This window comes from Pithys albifrons, chromosome 24 (genome assembly GCF_047495875.1).
Source record: "Pithys albifrons albifrons isolate INPA30051 chromosome 24, PitAlb_v1, whole genome shotgun sequence".
Taxonomy (NCBI): Eukaryota; Metazoa; Chordata; class Aves; order Passeriformes; family Thamnophilidae; genus Pithys; species Pithys albifrons.
In genome coordinates, this window is record NC_092481.1 from 2,199,077 (window position 1) to 2,218,596 (window position 19,520).

The 19,520-nt window shown below is 53.9% G+C and overlaps 1 protein-coding gene across 7 annotated transcripts in view; it reads left to right on the plus strand.

Moving 5' to 3' along the window:
• Positions 1 to 19,520, plus strand: part of PUM1 (pumilio RNA binding family member 1) — a 115,157-nt gene that overhangs the window by 42,161 nt on the left and 53,476 nt on the right. For 4 of the 7 annotated variants that reach the window (XM_071577009.1, XM_071577011.1, XM_071577010.1 and 1 more), the window contains exons 5-9: positions 1,367 to 1,545; positions 3,768 to 3,934; positions 7,403 to 7,673; positions 15,556 to 15,649; positions 17,176 to 17,292. In XM_071577009.1, the coding sequence (XP_071433110.1) occupies positions 1,367 to 1,545; positions 3,768 to 3,934; positions 7,403 to 7,673; positions 15,556 to 15,649; positions 17,176 to 17,292 (828 nt within the window). The remainder of the gene's footprint in view (positions 1 to 1,366; positions 1,546 to 3,767; positions 3,935 to 7,402; positions 7,674 to 15,555; positions 15,650 to 17,175; positions 17,293 to 19,520) is intronic. The other 3 variants (XM_071577013.1, XM_071577015.1, XM_071577012.1) reach the window with 2 other exon arrangements.

Genomic DNA, 19,520 nt, shown 5'->3' on the forward strand with positions numbered 1-19,520 from the left:
CCCGCAGCATGTCCCCAGTGCTCCCCAGTGGTCCCCAGGGTGTCCCCAGAGTGCTCCCCAGCGCCGCCCAGCGTGTCCCCAGTGCTTCTAGAGCATCCCCAGTCTTCCCAGAGTGGCCCCAGTGCTCCCCAGGGTGTTCCCAGTGCCCAGCCAGGGTGCCCCCAGTGCTGCCCAGAATGTCCCCAGTGCTCCCCAGCGTGTCTCCAGTGCTCCCCAGTCTCCCCAGAGTGTCCCCAATGCTCCTCAGTGCTCCTCAGAGTGTCCCCAATGCTCCCCAGGGTCTCCCCAGTGCCTCCCAGTGTCCCCCAGTGCCCATCCTGCATGGAATGGGTGGCCCCTGGTTTGCTGCCAGGTGCCCCCCTGGCTCCATCCACTCTGTGCCCAGGGGATGCCCTGCAGGGCTCCCTCCTGGCTCTGGGTTTTCACTGCTCTGCCTCACACTGTGTTTAGTGTTCAAGGCAGCCCCGAAGGCGATCCAGGGACCGCCCTGCCCTCCTGGTGGGTGCAGGGCAGAGCTGGGTTCTAACCGGCTTTCCCCTTTTTCCCCCAAAGCCTCCCCATTCCACTCTGCTGTGGGCACACCTGGGGCTTGTGCTGGGCTGAGGGAGGAGGAGGGAGGTGCAGCCACGGGCGGGGAGAGAACAGAACTCTCTGGCAGCCTCTCCCTGCTTTGTAAGGAAGCTCCAGTATCAGTGTCACTGCATGGTGACGTCCCTTCCATGTCCCCTCCACCATCCCCTGGCAACTCCTGTAGCTGCTGCCTGTTATTTTTGACTCCCTGACTGTTGCCAGGAGCCCAGAACTCCTTCCTTCCCTCCCTGGGGATGAAGGGCCATTCCATTCCCTGCCCACCAAACGATTTTTGCAGAGCCCAGAAGGGTTTAGAGATGTCTGTCCTTGTTGGACCTCAACCCTTTCCACTGCAGGGGTGGCCAAAGGATGGGCTGGGGAGGAGAAATGAAGTTCTCAAACGTTTTCTTGAGGAAGCAACAGCCACAAAAACCTCTGGCCATGACACGAAAACATTCTTGGGACTAAGAACACAAATACAGGGCTCATGTAACAATAGGGTGATGTTTGAAGTGACAAACCAAAACTGGTTTTCACTGTACTAATGCAAGAGTTTTACTAAAAATAAAAATTAGGGCTGTGGGGTATTTAATTGCAACCCTTAATTAGTCTTAAGCTTCTCAAATTTTGTTGTTGTAGATTTTAAATGTAGTTCCCACTTGTAGGTTTAAAATATGAGAAAACCCTCCTGGTTTTAGTACCAGACACCATCAGAGTGTCAGAGAGAAGGTGTTCAATGACTTGCCTTCTTTGACTGGTTGGATGTGCTTCTAAGGGTGACCATTCTTTGTTGCAGATCACTCTGTTTCGCAGCCCATTATGGTGCAGAGGAGACCCGGGCAGGGCTTTCATGTGAACAGTGAGGTCAACTCGGTGCTTTCCCCACGCTCGGAGAGCGGTGGCCTCGGAGTCAGCATGGTGGAGTATGTGTTGAGCTCCTCCCCTGGAGATTCCTGCCTAAGGAAAGGAGGATTTGTAAGTCTGCCTGATCCCCACATTTGAGTTCTGCTCTGTCATTCTCTCCGTTTGCTGCTCCAGTGGTTGGTTTGTTAATCCAGCCTAAGGCAGATGTTTCTTCTTTCTTTTACTAGCTTAGTTTAACTCTCTGATCAGAGACAGGTTAATCAGATTCAAACCTCCAACCAGCAGGTTAACTTGTCCTTGACTTGGACATTGGTTGGTTTGTTAATCCAGCCTAAGGCAGATGTTTCTTCTTTCTTTTACTAGCTTAGTTTAACTCTCTGCTCAGAGATGGGTTAACGAGACTCAGACCTCCAACCAGCAGGTTGACTCTTGTCCTTGAGTTGGGCATTGGTTGGTTTGTTAATCCAGCCTAAGGCAGATGTTTCTTCTTTCTTTTATTAGCTTAGTTTAACTCTCTGCTCAGAGATGGGTTAACGAGACTCAGACCTCCAACCAGCAGGTTGACTCTTGTCCTTGACTTGGGCATTGGTTGGTTTGTTAATCCAGCCTAAGGCAGATGTTTCTTCTTTCTTTTACTAGCTTAGTTTCTCTCTGCTCAGAGACAGGTTAATCAGATTCCAACCTCCAACCAGCAGGTTAACTCTTGTCCTTGACTTGGGGGATGTGGGAAGGTGCTGCCATTCCCTGGTTTTTGCCCAAGCCCCCCAGCAGCACCACCCCATCCATCCAAGGCTGCAGATTGTCCTGTGGGTTCTGGCTGAGCCTGTGACTGGTTTGGTGAACCAAGAGCTCCATGTAATGATCCCAGAAATGGGTCTCAGCTCCCAAAGCCACTCCAGCCACTCCCAATGGAGAAGGGGCAGCAGTGCCTGTGGGTCCTGGGGTGGGGAAGGAGCAGAGCTGCTGCCACCCCAAATTAATGATATGGGCACAGAGGTGGCATCAAACCCCATCCCTGTGGTGGGGAGAAGGGGCTGGGCCCCAGCTCTGCCCCCTCAGCCCAGAGCTGGGCCAGGAATTGTGCAAACCCCTCCTTTTTGACCATTAGATGCCTGCTCAGCTCTCCAGGGGGCTGTTTGGAGCTTCCTCCATCCCTGCCCTCATCATGGGCACCTCCCAGCCTGGCTGAGCCCTGAGCCAAAGGCACAGGAGTTCTGAGCAATGAACAGCCAGTGGAACAGCCAGTTCATCCCAGCTGGGGTGACAGAGGGGTTTGCCCCCAGCACAGACACTCAGGGCTCTCACTGCTCAATGTCCTCCAAATTGGGCTCCAAATTCATATTTACAATTGGCATTTCCAAATCTGCTCTATAATATTAAGGAAGCACAATTTTATTTTCTTCAAGAAGCAACATCAGAAGATAGTTACTTTTAAAACTATATTTTTGTTGTAAATATAAGGGGAAAATCCCTCCCTCCAATTAGAGGGGATGGGAAAAGGGTTTAGTTGATGCAGAGCTTGTTGTGTGCAAAGTTTTTTCCCTCAGAGGAAGTGCAAGGCAGGGTTTGGGTGTCTGTCCCTGGGACAGCACCAAAGCTGGCTCTGATAAATATGTTTATATGCCCCTTGCTGTTTTTTATCATAAATTATGTTGTTTTTCCTCTCCCTTTTGTTGTTCAAAACACTGCCCCAGGCATCATCACCCTTTATTCTTCTCCCAAGTGAAATAAAACACAGACATTAAGGGCAGAAATGCTGGAGATGTAAAACCACTCATAAAATGCTCCACAGAACAGAAATCCTTTTTTTCCTCTTTTTTTTCCTTTCTTTATTTTCGTGCTTTAGGATTACATGAACCAAGATTGAGTTTGGAATATATTTGAGTGCTTTTAAATGAGCTGTACTTTGGAATTCACTGTGCAGATCAGTGATGCCTCCCCCCAAAACCTGAGATGGTTCTCAAACATTTGCTGTGTCTGACACTGAACCAGTGACTTCCAGAGAGGCTCTAACTCAGTTTATGCCCCTGTTGTTAATGTTGAAGTCCCATCTAGGAAGAGAATTCCTTACAATTATTTTGGGTTGGGATTTTTAGAGCCTGTAGAAGCAAAGCCTGAATTACTAAATGGAATGAAATCTCTTGGAAGAGTGAGAGCTAATTCCCTCCTTTCTTCAATTATTATGGGCTATTCTGCTTTTTTTTTTGGTAAGAATTAATGTTTGCAAGTGGCTTCCTTTATTGTGACATGTGTCTGATTTGTGACCATCTCGGGATAAAAGTAAAATCGATCTGAAAACTCAGCTTATTAAAACAATGTCTCTCTTTGCCCAGGGGCCAAGGGATGCAGAGAATGATGAGAATGACAAAGGGGATAAGAAGAGTAAGGGCACGTTTGATGGTGATAAATTGGGAGATCTGAAGGAGGAGGGGGATGTGATGGATAAAGCCAATGGTTTGCCTGTTCAGAACGGGATCGACGCAGATGTCAAAGACTTCAGGTATGTGCACCCTTAATTAGCAATTAATCAGTGGTGGGGCCCAATCCCAGCCAGCAGCTCAGCCCCCACAGCCAGTCCCTCCTTCCCCTCCGATGGGAAGAGAACCAGAAGGGGAAAAGTGAGGAAACTCAGGGGGTGAGGTGAAAACAGTTTAACAGGGAAAGCAAAACTGGTGCGTGCAAAGCAGAGCAGAGCCAGGACTTCATTCACCCCTCCCAAGGGCAGGTGGGTGCCCAGCCCAGGAAAACTGGGATCCATCACCTGTGCCAAGGGTGCTGCAGGGGCTGGAGCACCTCTGGGAGCAGGACAGGCTGAGGGAGCTGGGGCTGTGCAACCTCCAGAGGGGACACTGGGGGCACCTCCCCATGGCTGGCAGTGCCTGCAGGAGGGGGCAGAGCAGGGACACTGAGGGCACCTCCCCATGGCTGGCAGTGCCTGCAGGAGGGGACAGAGCAGGGACACTCAGGGCACCTCCCCATGGCTGGCAGTGCCTCAGGGAGGGGACAGAGCAGGGACACTGAGGGCACCTCCCCATGGCTGGCAGTGCCTGAGGGAGGGGGCAGAGCAGGGACACTGAGGGCACCTCCCCACGGCTGGCAGTGCCTGAGGGAGGGGGCAGAGCAGGGACACTGAGGGCACCTCCCCATGACTGGCAGTGCCTGCAGGAGGGGACAGAGCAGGGACACTGAGGGCACCTCCCCATGGCTGGCAGTGCCTGCAGGAGGGGGCAGAGCAGGGACACTGAGGGCACCTCCCCATGGCTGGCAGTGCCTGCAGGAGGGGCAGAGCAGGGACACTGAGGGCACCTCCCCATGGCTGGCAGTGCCTGCAGGAGGGGGCAGAGCAGGACCAGGCTCTGCTCAGGGGCCCAGCAATGCCACCAGAGGAACGGGCAGGAACTGATGCCCAGGGAGTGCCACCTGGACAGGAGGAGGAACTTCTTTGCTGTGCAGTGACCCAGCACTGAGCAGAGACCAGAGAGGGGGTGGAGTCTCCTCACTGAGATATTCCAGACCCATCTGGGCACCATCCTGTGCCAGGTGCTGTGGGATGGCCCAGGTGGGACCAGATGGGCACTGTGGTCCTTCCAGCCTGACCCAGTCTGGGATTCTATAATGGTGATTGGGAAAGACAAACACCATCACCCTGAACATCCTCCCCTTCCTTCTTCTGTCAGCTCCATATGCTGAGCATGATGTTGGATGGTCTGGGACATCATAGGATCATGGAATGGTTTGAGTTGGAAAGGACCTCAGAGCTCATCCCATCCCACCCCCTGCCATGGGCAGGGACACCTCCCACCAGCCCAGGTTGCTCCAAGTTTATCCAGCCTGCCCTTGGACACTTCCAGAGATGGGGAAGCCACAGCTTCTCTGCCCAACCTGTGCCAGGGCCTGCCCACCCTCAGTGTGAAAAACTCCTTCTTTCTCTCTAATCTAAATGAACCCTCTTTTATATAAATCCCAGGGATCAGTTGGGCTCAGCTGTCCCTGCTGTGGGCCCCCCAGTGTCCCCCCAGCCCCTCAGTGGAGGTGTGAGGATCAGAACAGCCCCAGGCTCTGCAATCGCTGCTCAGCAGGACCTGCAGCACCCCTGGGTCACCAGCTCTGCTTCCAGCACAATTCCAAACCAGCACAATTCCAAACCAGCACAGTTCCAAACCAGCACAATTCCAAACCAGCACAATTCCAAACCAGCACAATTCCAAACCAGCACAGTTCCAAACCAGCACAATTCCAAACCAGCACAGTTCCAAACCAGCACAATTCCAAACCAGCACAGTTCCAAACCAGCACAATTCCAAACCAGCACAATTCCAAACCAGCACAATTCCAAACCAGCACAATTCCAAACCAGCACAATTCCAAACCAGCACAATTCCAAACCAGCACAATTCCAAACCAGCCCAATTCCAAACCAGCACATGCACCTGATGTTTGTGGAAAGGTTTTTCCATGCTGCAGTGAAAGAGCCTTTGGCTCATTCATTCAGTGTCCCAGGGGTGTTACAAAGGTACCCAGGGAAGCACAGGGAGAAGGTGGGTAACACCTGAGAGCTCAGGGCTGGGCACCCCTAGGCCTGAATGTTGTACTCTGGGTTTATTTTCCCACCTATTTTAATTACTCTGTGTGGGATCCCTGTGGAAACACCTGGGGAAGGTGTTGACTCTGCTCATGTACTAGTCCAAATTAGAGTTGGGGTTCTGGATTTGTTCCCTGTAGCTCTCCTGGGATTAAAACCTGAAACTGTGGCTGTTGATGTAATTGATACATTTGTGTTTCTTGCTCACTTATGTCCTTGCTGTGGTTTCCCTTGACATGTTGGAATGCTGGGAAAGGGAAACAAATGGTCAAAAAATTAAATGTAAAAGCCAAGCAAAACACTCAGAAGTGCCCCTGCATGGAGATAAACCATTCCCACTGAGTCCAATCTTTATTTTGGGTCATCAGGAAACCACAGCAGCTACTTTAGAGAGGTTTCAAGTGACAGAGACGAGCAACGAGGCTGGAGAAGGGACTGGATGTGGCACTGAGTGTCCTCTGAAACACCTCCAGGGACAGAGAATCCAACATGTCTTGATCCAACCCCACTGTGATCACCAGCCCAGGGCACAGAGTGCCAGAGTGATCCCAGTGGGGTTGGATCAAGGGTTGATGATCTCCGAGGTCTCTTCCAACCCAAGTGAGAAGAGAAGAGAAGAGCAACGAGGCTGGAGAAGGGACTGGAGCACAAGTGCTGTGGGGAGAGGCTGAGGGAGCTGGGGGTGTTGAGCCTGGAGAAGAGGAGGCTCAGAGGTGACCTCAGCACTGTCTGGAACTGCCTGAAGGGAAGTTCTGGCCAGCTGGGGGTTGGTCTCTTCTCCCAGGCACTCAGCAATAGGACAAGGGGGCACGATGGGCTCAAGCTCTGCCAGGGGAAATTGAAGTTGGAGAGCAGACAAGAATTCTTTGCAGAGAGAGTGCTCAGGGATTGGAATGGGCTGTCCAGAGAGGGGGTGGATTCCCCATCCCTGGAGGTTTTTCAGCTGAGCTTGGCCGTGGCACTGAGTGCCATGATCTGGTAAAGGGACTGGAGTTGGACCAAGGGTTGGACTTGATGATCTCAGAGGTCTCTTCCAACCCAATCCATTCTATGATTCTATGTTTCTATGACATACAGTGCCAGAGCATCACAGGGTTAATAATCACCACAAAGCTCTCTGAAAAAAGAGCTGTGGCATTGCTAAAATCCTGCCTTGTTAGAACTGACTCTCAACTGAGCAGAAAATAGACTGAATTTTTTCCTCTGCCAGAGGTGTTTGAGGTCAGGAACTGTTGGGGTAGTGGGTGATTATTAATTTGGGTTTTTTAATTCTGTGGAATTAACTTAGGGGGACTAGCTCAGATATTTCCCCCCTGTCACAGCCCCTCCAAGCTGTGCTGGGCTCTCTCAGGGGTGTGTTTGGTGATGGGTTTTCCCTCCCTGCAGCCGCACGCCCGGGAACTGCCAGAGCTCGGCGAGTGAGGTGGACCTGCTGGGCCCCAGCCAGAACGGGGCCGAGGGCCTGGCCCAGCTGGCCAGCACCAACGGGGCCAAGCCCGTGGAGGATTTCTCCAACATGGAGTCACAGAGTGTGCCCCTGGATGCCATGGAGCACGTGGGCATGGAGCCCCTGCAGTTCGACTACTCTGGCACGCAGGTGCCCGTGGACTCGGCCGCGGCCACCGTGGGGCTCTTCGACTACAACTCCCAGCAGCAGGTGAGGGTTGGCCCTTGGCCCATCCCTGTGGCTCCAGAAGGGTCACTGTGGGGTCAGGTGGGCTCAGGGTCCTGTCCTGGGGGAGGAATTCTTGGCATGGTGTCTGCAGAGTGCTGTGTGTCCTCCCTGAGCTTCCCAAGGCAGCTGAACAGGAGCCTTTGCACAGGTATCAAACAGCTCATCCAGCTCTGCACAGCAGTTCTCTGGGTGGGAATCGTTGGTGCCCTGAGTAAGCTGGCACTGAAAAAGAGCCTAAAGTCAGTGAAAACTGCTAAACAAAAAGTAAACACCCACCTGGAGCCCTTAAAGTGGCTGAAAGGTCCATCCAACACCTGCTCAGCTCTGCAATGCGCTCAGCCTGGGCTGTCTCAGCCCTGCTTTGGGCTCAGCCTGGGCTCTGTCTGAGTCCCACTTTGGGCTCTGTCTCAGCCCCACTTTGGCCTCTGACAAGCCCTTCTTTGGACTCTGCCTTGGCTCAGCCCCAGCCCCACTTTGGGCTCGGCCCCAGCCCCACTTTGGACCCAGCCCCACTTTGGGCTCCTCCTCACCCCCACTTTGGGCCCAGCCCCACTTTGGGCCCAGCCCCACTTTGGGCTCGTCCTTACCCCCACTTTGGGCTCCTCCTCAGCCCCACTTTGGGCTTGGCCCCAGCCCCACTTTGGGCTCTGCTGCCCTGACAGCTCCAGGCTGAGGGAATGTCAGATCCGACCCCTCTTGCTGGTCCCTGAGCCTGGTTTAACCCCCTGAGCCTGGCTGAACCCCCTGAGCCTGGTTTAACCCCCCTGAGCCTGGTTTAACCCCCCTGAGCCTGGTTTAAACCCCCCTGAGCCTGGTTTAACCCCCCCCGAGCCTGGTTTAACCCCCCCCTGAGCCTGGTTTAACCCCCCCCTGAGCCTGGTTTAAACCCCCTGAGCCTGGTTTAAACCCCCCTGAGCCTGGTTTAACCCCCCCGAGCCTGGTTTAACTCCCCCCTGAGCCTGGTTTAAACCTCCTGAGCTGGGTTTAAACCCCCTGAGCCTGGTTTAACCCCCCCTGAGCCTGGTTTAACCCCCCCTGAGCCTGGTTTAAACCCCCCTGAGCCTGGTTTAAACCCCCCTGAGCCTGGTTTAACCCCCCCGAGCCTGGTTTAACTCCCCCCTGAGCCTGGTTTAAACCCCCTGAGCTGGGTTTAAACCCCCTGAGCCTGGTTTAACCCCCTGAGCCTGGTTTAACCCCCCCAGGGCAGAGTGCTGTGCCCCCATTCTCCCAGGCCAGCCCAGGCTCCTCAGCCCCCAAACCCTGGCCTGGCCCTTGGCCCCTCCTGAGTGCTGGGCCTCCATCCAGCCATCGACTCCCAATCTCCTCCTGTTCCTGCTCGTTTGGGTAATGATTGTAAACTTTATTGCCTTCCCTTTGCAACTGTGATATCCCTCCGAGAAGAATGGAATCCTTTGTTGGAGCTGCTTGCAGGACTGTATAACCAGCCCTGCCTTGCCTGAAATATCTGATATTTTGGAGCAAAAGAGCTGCTGGCACTTTGGATTGAGGGAAAGCACTGCCAAGTTTGTGCTGAGGCTTCAGAGTTATCGTGGTCTTAAAAGCAGGGTAAATATCTGAGCTGCAGCTCCGTTGGCTGTTTCATTCTGCAGCATGTTTGGGAGGTGAAGGATGGAAAATTCTGTAATGATTAAACTAAATAGCTGCTATATAGTTCAAAAAGGAGAAAAACAAGACAGTTTCAAGTCTTTGTCTTACCCTGGTGTAGGATCTGGGATTCAGGAACTGCTTTCAAACCATGAAACTTGTGTATTTTTTTAAAACAGTATGTTAGAGCTACATAAATGGGCTGCTTTTTGAAGAGCCATTAGAGATGGGGCTACAGCAGGAAGGGCAGGCCTGTAATTTGCATTTCCTCAGTGTTTTCTATTTAAATGGAGGCTCATTTGCAAGTTCAGGGGGTTTTTATTTGTTTCTTTCAGCCTTTAAAAATTAAGATTTTAAAATCTGGCACGTCTGGCACCGAGTAAGTGGCAATAAAAGCTGCCAGAGTGAGGCAGAGCAGGGAAGGGTGCCCGTTCTGGAGTGATGGCACGTGGGTTTCTGGCCTGGGCTGGCCTGGGTTTGGCATTTTTAATTCATATGAAGTGGTTGGGCAATACCCATGTAGAGCTGATGTCACCTCAGTGCAATTGTGTTTAAAGCTGACTGGGAATCACAGAGTCACTGAGGTTGGCAAAGCCCTCCCAGCCCATGGAGCCCACCCTGTGCCCAATGCCCACCTTGGCAAAGCCCTCCCAGCCCATGGAGCCCACCCTGTGCCCAATGCCCACCTTGGCAAAGCCCTCCCAGCCCATCGAGCCCACCCTGTGCCCGATGCCCACCTTGGCAAAGCCCTCCCAGCCCATGGAACCCACCCTGTGCCCGATGCCCACCTTGGCAAAGCCCTCCCAGCCCATGGAACCCACCCTGTGCCCGATGCCCACCTTGGCAAAGCCCTCCCAGCCCATGGAGCCCACCCTGTGCCCGATGCCCACCTTGGCAAAGCCCTCCCAGCCCCTGGAACCCACCCTGTGCCCGATGCCCACCTTGACAAAGCCCTCCCAGCCCATGGAGCCCACCCTGTGCCCAATGCCCACCTTGGCAAAGCCCTCCCAGCCCATGGAGCCCACCCTGTGCCCGATGCCCACCTTGGCAAAGCCCTCCCAGCCCATGGAGCCCACCCTGTGCCCGATGCCCACCTTGGCAAAGCCCTCCCAGCCCCTGGAGCCCACCCTGTGCCCGATGCCCACCTTGGCAAACCCTCCCAGCCCATGGAGCCCACCCTGTGCCCGATGCCCACCTTGGCAAAGCCCTCCCAGCCCATGGAGCCCACCCTGTGCCCGATGCCCACCTTGTCCCCCAGCCCAGAGCACTCAGTGCCACGGCCAGTCCTGCCTTGGGCACCTCCAGGGCTGGGCACTCCAAACCTCCCTGGGCAGCCCCTGCCAGTGCTTGACCACCCTTTCCAGGCAGAAATTCCTGCTCCTCACATCCCCCCTGCCCCTGCCCTGGCCCAGCCTGAGGCTGTGCCCTCTCCTCCTGTCCCTGTGCCCTGGAGCAGAGCCCGATCTGCCCCAGCTCCCCCCTCCTGGCAGGAATTGCAGAGCCAGAAGGTCCCCCCTGAGCCTCCTTTTCTCCAGGCTGAGCCCCCCCAGCTCCTCCATCCCCTTCCCTTCCCTGTGCCCTGCTGTGAAGCTGAAATCCTTTGCTGTCCCTGAGATTTGGGGAGCAGTGGGGTCACAGCTCCTTGCCCACCCTGCCCCTCTGGCACCCCTGGGTCCCACCCAGGCCCTGCTCAGCACCAGCTGTTGAACAAGAACTGTTATTTTTGCTGCAAGAGTCACTTCCACCTCCAGCAAATCAAACAGCCCTTTGTGGGCCTGAGTGCTGTAGTAAAGATAAGGCTGCACTGCCCTGCCAAGTGTGACCTCTCAGTGCAGTTTGTGTAAATCCAAGAGCTCTTGGCTCACATTTGTGCCCAGTTTCTCTCTCTGTGATGTTCCCAGTGCTCCCTCTGCTCCCTGCCAGCCACAGCCTGCATGAAAGGGAGGTGGCTTTGGCAGGCTGGTTTTCCCATTCACTTGTCAGAAGGAAATATGTCCTGACCAAAGGATCTCATCCATAAAAGTGCCTTTCTGGGTGTGTTGGGAAGTGTCCTGCCCTTTGAGGGGATTACAAGCAAGCACAGCTAAAAGGAATATTAAGAAGGGGATGGTCTTACCTGTGTAATCTGATTAGAGATGTCAGATGTTTATTTTGCAGGAGAAACTGGCCCAGTCTGATCCCCCAATGTTCCCTTAACTGTCCAACACAGACTGTGGGGTTCTGGCTGCTTGGAATTCCCTCATTCCCTCCCCCACGTGCTGTAAATGATCCTTGATTTGTGTCCACCTGGAGCAGAGCAGAACAGCCTCCCTGGAGTGTTGGATGAGCTCTCTGAGCTCCTCCAAAACCCTGTCAGGGGGCTGGAGCTTTTCCCTCCAAATGAGATTTCGAGCAGACTGAAGTGCTCCAGGTGCACTTTTGGCTCCCTTTGTAAATTCGAGGTAATGTTGCAGTTACAGAGGGCTCTTTGCCTTTTCCCACTTACTCAATCCCACCATTTAATACCGATTTGTAGTTTTGGAATGCAGGTCTGTGCTGTCAGCAGATGGAGACAGCACAGCCAGGCTCTGATAGCTCTTCCTAAATACCTGCACTTGATGATTCCCAGAGCCCCCCGGGCTGGAGGGGCTTATCTGGCTGAACAAAACCTGAAAGGGGGATGGTTTTTCTTGGCTCTGCTTCCTTGTGCATGGTACAGGCAGCAGGAAAGCTGCAGCTGCAATGTCTGAGCTGCTCTGAGTGTCTTCTGAGGGAGCTGAGTCTTACTGAGCCAAAGAGAATTAAAGAGGGCAGAGGGAGAGGGCACAGACTCGTGGAGTGGTTTGGCTGGGGAGAGACCTTAAAGGGACCTTAAAGCCCATCCAGTGCCACCCCTGCCATGGGCAGGGACACCTCCCACCAGCCCAGGATGCTCCAAGCCCCATCCAACCTGGACACTCCCAGGGATGGGGCAGCCACAGCTTCTCTGGGCACCCTGTGCCAGGGCCTGCCCACTCTCCCAGCCAGGAATTCCTTCCTGATACCTCATCTAAATGTCTCCTCTCTTAATTTAAGGCCATTCCCTTTGTCCTGTCACTCCAGATCCTTTTCCAAATCCCCTCTCCCAGGCACTCAGCCATAGGACAAGGGGGCACGATGGGCTCAAGCTCTGCCAGGGGAAATTGAAGTTGGAGAGCAGAAAAAACTTCTTTGCAGAGAGAGTGCTCAGGGATTGGAATGGGCTGCCCAGAGAGGGGGTGGATTCCCCATCCCTGGAGGTTTTTCAGCTGAGCTTGGCCGTGGCACTGAGTGCCATGATCTGGTAAAGGGACTGGAGTTGGCCCAAGGGTTGGACTTGATGATCTCAGGGGTTTTTTCCAACCCAATCCATTCTGTGATTCTATGAAGTCCAATTTAGCAGAGCTCAGACACCAAATCCCCACCAGAGCAGGGAGGGAGGGATTGATGCTCTGAGGAGCTGAGGATTCTGTTCTGCCAGTTGTTCTGATTTAAAAATAGATCATTGAGGTGCATTTGGGAGGTGTGGAATTCCTCACACGTGTCAGGTGAGCACAAGACAAGGGGTTTTCAGAGAAGACAAATGGTTGTTTTGCCCTTAAGACGAGCAAATAATCACCCAGCTCTTTTCTCTGCAAAGTTCACTTTGATGGAATTCACATCAGCAGGGAGGCAAAACACATCCCAGGGATGCAAAGGAGGAAAATTAAAGGGTTTGGTGAAATTTTGCAGCTGGAGAAAAGCTGAAATATTGGATTGCTGAACTCAATACAAAAGTAGAGACCTCGAGCCCAGGGATGGCTGTTCTAGCACTGGATATATTGATTTTTTTCCCCACATCTACTAATGTTTATCAACAAGGTGTTGCTGTTGACTCCCACAGGCAACATCCCTCATTCCACGTGCTGCAGCCCTCGCTGTCCGTGATGTCCTTGCTTTTTTAACCCAAGGGATGGCAGGAGAACCTTTGCCCCAGTTCCTGCTGACAGATGGCACCTTAAGGAAGCTGCCACCCCCTAAGGAGCACTCAGCTTGGTGTGAGCATGAAGTGCTGCTGAATGGCGTGTTTGGGGGGGAACAAAGGGTGTGTTCTGCTAAAAACCGCTCAGAGTGTTTATGGCCCAGGGAGGCAATGAAGTAACTGTAGATTGGATGTGTTTCTCCGTAAGGAATGCTCTGATACTCCTTGGATATTCATAGGGGCAATCCTTGAGGAAAACAGGTTGTGACTGGGGTCATGCCCCACACGGGATCAATTCTGCATCCCCTAAATGCCACTTTCCACACCATAAGTTTGATTCTGATCCCCTGCATGTTTTTCCTCCACCTGAACTTGTAAAAAGAAGAAAACAGAGGTGGATTTTCTCACCATCTTTGCTCGTTCTGCTCTCAGGAGCCCAGCTGCGATTTTTGCCTATAAAAACAATACAACCTGACTTTCTGAATGTGTCTCTGCTTCTTCTCGATGGTTGTGGGTTTCTGCCAATAATTTGGGCAGTTATTGCCGTTTCTGCTGTTCCAGGCCACTTGTCTGGTGTGAAAGGAGGGCAGGGTATAATAGGTGTGAAAATCGAAGGGCGTTCAGGAATACAAGTTGTTTCTGAGTGAGTGGAGAGCAAACATTTATCACAGTGGTGTGTGGAGTCCTTCACACCTCCAGGCGATCACTGGTGGAAGTGAGTGAGGATGGAAGTGCTGCTGGATACTCCCAGAGCAGATAATCAGCTGGTATATCCTGAAATGTTTTAATTAGAGCTGAGTAATGCTCTGATGGATTCAGGGGTTCATTTAGGTGGAGTCACAAGAAGCTGGAGAAATAAGGTTTTAGTAAGGACCTGGAGGAATAAAAAAAACCCCCAAAACTTAGACAGAAATACTTCAAAGACTAATGGAATCCTCTCTTTATTTCATTGAGAAAAAAATTCACAATAACCTTGAGAATTGATCCTTAACATTGACTTGTTCTCACTAACGTTTCCCATTGATCCCTAAGATTTCAGGGAAATCTAAGCTGGCTTAACCAGAATGTGCTCGGGTCTGGTCTGGGTGGTCAAAAAAGAGTTTGCACTTCCTGCCTGGATTAGGGGCTGGTGATGGAAGGTGGGCAGGAAAAGGAAACGTTTGGACCAGGGTTTGTGATGCCTGGGGCTGGAATCCCATCTGGTGGCTCTTCAGGTGGCTCTGGAGGCACCTCAGGTGTCTCAGCTCTCCACACCTGGCCCTGCAAGGCGCTGCCATCCCACCTCAGTCTGCACTGGTGCCACTGGTATCACTGGTGCCACTGGGTGTCACTGGTGCCACTGGTGCTACTGGTGTCACTGGTGTCAATGGGTGTCACTGGTATCACTGGTGCCACTGGTGCCATTGGTGTCACTGGTGCCACTGGGTGTCACTGGTGCCACTGGGTGTCACTGGTATCACTGGTGCCACTGGTATCACTGGTACAACTGGTGCCACTGGTGTCACTGGTGTCAATGGGTGTCACTGGTGCCACTGGTGCCATTGGTGTCACTGGTATCACTGGTATCACTGGGTGTCACTGGTGCCACTGGGTGTCACTGGTGTCACTGGTACCACTGGTGTCACTGGTGTCAATGGGTGTCACTGGTATCACTGGTGCCACTGGTATCACTGGTGCCACTGGTGCCATTGGTGTCACTGGTATCACTGGGTGTCACTAGTGCCACTGGGTGTCACTGGTATCACTGGTGCCACTGGTATCACTGGTACAACTGGTGCCACTGGTATCACTGGGTGTCACTGGTGCCACTGGGTGTCACTGGTATCACTGGTGCCACTGGTATCACTGGTACAACTGGTGCCACTGGTGTCACTGGTGTCAATGGGTGTCACTGGTGCCACTGGTGCCACTGGTGCCATTGGTATCAATCACTGGTGCCACTGGTGTCCCTGCACCCCTGTGCTGAGCTGGCAGTGCTCGTGGCATCCCCTGCTGCCCCCCAGGCTGCAGCTGGGGCCGTGTGTGTGTGCCGGGAGTTCCAAGCACAGGGAGTGGCAGAGACAGCCCTGGCCAGGGCTTGCTGTCCTTCACAACTGTGTGTTTTTCACGTGCATTAACACCGACAATTGATCTCAAACGCTTTTCCCCCGAGGGTTTGGCTTTTCTCAATTCCTTTGGAAACGTTTCTCTTCAAAGAGAGCGATGAAAGGAAACCTGGTGTGGAGGGATTGCTTTCAGAGGCGGGAGGGGCAGCTCCCTGTGCCCGTCTCAGTGCCCTGTGTGTGTGTTCTTGCCCCGCAGCTGTTCCAGAGGCCCAACGCGCTGGCGGTGCAGCAGCTGACAGCAGCACAGCAGCAGCAGTACGCCCTGGCAGCTGCCCACCAGCCTCACATAGGTAAGTGTGCCCCCTGACACATCCCCTGGCACTGCCCTTCTCTCCACACAGTGGGCAAACAGCAGGGAGACAAGGGTTGGGAATGTTTTTGCAGCCGGTACGTTGGTTAAAGATGTGCTTGGAAACCTCAGTGGGTGCCCCCCGTGCCCACCTCCAGAGGGTTTATAGAACACTCCAGCCTGGCAGCGTTGGCACTCTCACCCTCCTGAGGGTGCTGCCCAGTCCAGAGAGCCTTGGGAAGGCCTTGCCTGCTCTGAGGGAGGCAGAAATCAGGGAGACAAGGGTTGGGAATGTTTTTGCAGCCGGTACGTTGGTTAAAGATGTGCTTGGAAACCTCAGTGGGTGCCCCCCGTGCCCACCTCCAGAGGGTTTATAGAACACTCCAGCCTGGCAGCGTTGGCACTCTCACCCTCCTGAGGGTGCTGCCCAGTCCAGAGAGCCTTGGGAAGGCCTTGCCTGCTCTGAGGGAGGCAGAAATCAGGGAGACAAGGGTTGGGAATGTTTTTGCAGCTGGTACATTGGTTAAAGATGTGCTTGGAAACCTCAGTGGGTGCCCCCCCTGCCCACCTCCAGAGGGTTTATAGAACACTCCAGCCTGGCAGGGTTGGCACTCTCACCCTCCTGAGGGTGCTGCCCAGTCCAGAGAGCCTTGGGAAGGCCTTGCCTGCTCTGAGGGAGGCAGAAATCAGGGTGAGCAGCACAATGAATGCCCAATTCAGTATAAGTCTGACCTGGTCCAGCTGCCTGGGGTCTGACTTTATAACTTAAAGATAAAATTTATGCAAACACGTGATTGCTGTTATTAAAAGAGCATAGATTAACTTAGTGCTGTGCACAGAAAACCAGAGCTGTAGAAATTTTATTCTTGGATGATTAAACTGTCCTAGGGTTGAACTTTTTAGCACAATAAGCATTTTAAGTGATGTTTTTTCTTACCCAAAATCCCAATATAAAGTGTTGGGCCTCTCCCAGCTCTGTGCAGTGCCCTTGTGTGCTCAGGGGAGTTCAGGGATAGGCCTAAATTCGAATTATTTGGCTTTTTAACTTCCTCCCTTTCACCTCCCCTCCCCACCCCTCTCCTGCCCACCTGGGATTTCTCTAATGATTAAACTGTGTCCTTGCAGAGGAAGGGAATGTCTGTACACTCCTGAACTCTTGCCAAACTAACCAGTTGGAGGACTGGTATCCTGGAGTGGGCATGGAACTCAAACCAGTGCAGTTTGGGTCCTGATCTCCTCTCAGGAGAGTAGTTAACAAGCACTCAGCCCATGTTACTGCCCAGTCCCCTGAGCTGTCTGCCCTGCAGAGGTACCTGGGCTGTTGTGTAGGAAGTATTTTACCACTTCAGCTTTCCTTAAGGAATTAAATTTCCTTTATGTGAACTCTCTCCTCTGCCTCTTCAGCCTCGCTGGTCGCTCACTCCCTGTAGGAAACACTCCCTGAACCCAGCAAAGGCGCCCGAGTTTGTGTTCCCCAGGCAGGTGTGGTAGGGCTGCAGTGCCAGTGAAGTTTGTTTTCACTGACAGGTGTGTTTTCAGCAGGTTTAGCTCCTGCTGCCTTTGTTCCCAACCCCTACATCATCAGCGCGGCGCCGCCGGGGACGGACCCGTACGCGGCCGGACTGGCAGCGGCTGCCACCCTGGGTGAGTGAGCTCCTGCCCTGGCCCTGCCCTGCTCACCATCCCTGCCCTCCTCCCTGTGCCCTCCTCCCTGTGCCCTCCTCCCTGTGCCCTGCCCTCCTCCCTGTGCCCTGCCCTCCTCCCTGTGCCCTGCCCTCCTCCCCCTGGCCCTGCCGTGCTCACCATCCCTGCCCTCCTCCCTGTGCCCTGCCCTCCTCCCTGTGCCCTGCTCACCATCCCTGCCCTCCTCCCTGTGCCCTGCCCTCCTCCCCCTGTCCCTGCCCTGCTCACCATCCCTGCCCTCCTCACTGTGCCCTGACCTCCTCCCCATCCCTGCCCTTCTCCCCCTGTCCCTGCCCTTGTCCTTGCCCTTCTCCCCCCATCTCTGCCCTACTCACCATGCCCTGCCCTCCTCCCCTTGCCCCACACATGCCTGCCCTCCTTCCCTGGCCCACTTCACCATCTCTGCCCTCCTCCTCCTGTCCCTGCCGTTCTCCTCCTGTCCCTGCCATTCTCCTCCTGTCCCTGCCATTCTCCTCCTGTCCCTGCCATTCTCCTCCTGTCCCTGCCGTTCTCCTCCTGTCCCTGCCATTCTCCTCCTGTCCCTGCCGTTCTCCTCCTGTCCCTGCCATTCTCCTCCTGTCCCTGCCGTTCTCCTCCTGTCCTTGCCGTTCTCCTCCTGTCTCTGCCCTTCTCCCTGCCCTTCTCCCTGCCCTTCTCCCTGCCCTTCTCCCTGCCCTTCTCCCTCTGTCCCTGCCCTTCTCCCTCTGTCCCTGCCCTTCTCCCCCTGTCCCTGCCCTTCTCCCCCTGTCCCTGCTTTTCTCCCCCTGTCCCTGCTTTTCTCCCCCTGTCCCTGCTCTTCTCCCCCTGTCCCTGCTCTTCTCCCCCTGTCCCTGCTCTTCTCCCCCTGTCCTTGCCCTCCTCGCCATGCCCTGCCTTCCTCTCCATCCCTGCCTTCCTCTCCATCCCTGCCTTCCTCACCATCCCTGCCCTCCTCACCATCCCTGCCCTCCTCACCATCCCTGCCTTCCTCACCATCCCTGCCCTCCTCTCCATCCCTTGCTCCTCACCATCCCTGCCCTCCTCACCATCCCTGCCCTCCTCACCATCCCTGCCCTCCTCACCATCCCTGCCCTCCTCACCATCCCTGCCCTCCTCACCATCCCTGCCCTCCTCACCATCCCTGCCTTCCTCACCATCCCTGCCCTTCTCTCCATCCCTGCCCTCCTCACCATCCCTGCCCTCCTCCCCCTGTCCCTGCCCCTCTCTCCATGCCCTGCCCTCCTCACCATGCCCTGTCCCTGCCCTCCTCTCCATCCCTGCCCCACACGTGCCCTGGGGCTGGGGGACCTGCACATCAGCACATCCACCTGCACACCAGCACATGGTGGTTTCTGTGGAAAGATGATTGATGTCATTGTGTGTCAGGGAGCAGAGACAGAATTGTGGGGATGAGGGTGTGTGTGTGTGGGTGTGTCTGTGTGTGTGTGTCTCCCAATGTCTGAGGTAGTTGATGATGCACCCTTAAGGAGGAGCCACCTGTAGAATTTGGGATACCTTGGAGCCAGCAGGATGTTTCCATGTGTGCCTGTTGAGCTGAGTAACCAACACTGTGATGGTGTGTTGGGTACAGGAGGAGATAAAAGATGAAGCTGTAACTAAAATTAAAACAGTTGTAGGTTCTGAGTTTACAAACCTTCTGATGCTGCTGTGCCTGAGCTCTCTGACCATCACTGGACTAACCCCTTTACCCTTCAAATGGTGACCCCAACATTTGCCATGGAAACCCTGGTTTCCTGTGGATTCAGTGTGGGAATTCCTGTCTAACACTTGCTGTGAGCTCTGACTTTGTTGGGGAGAGACAATCAGAGCAAATCTGAAAGGAGCCACTTGCAGACATAAGTGTTGCTCCATGTTTGGGGTGTTTTGGAGGGGAGAATCCTTTGAAACTACACCTGGTAAGGGATGGAAGGATGGGGGATGTGTTTCCCTGCCAGCAAAACTGTGTCTCGTTGCTGCTGAGCTTTGGTGCCTCCTGCCAGTGAGATCTTCCCTTTTGCAGAGTCTGGTGAGAATTTACCCTTTCCAGGGAAAACATCCCCCCTCTGCCACGAGGCTCTCCCTGGGAATGTGCACTTTGCCACCTGGCAAGTGAAGATGGAGGCTCTTGTCCTCATGCAGGATTTCCTTCCAAACATTCATGTATCAGTTCCCAAATCCCTCCCAACTGGCACAGCCCAAACTGTTGTATC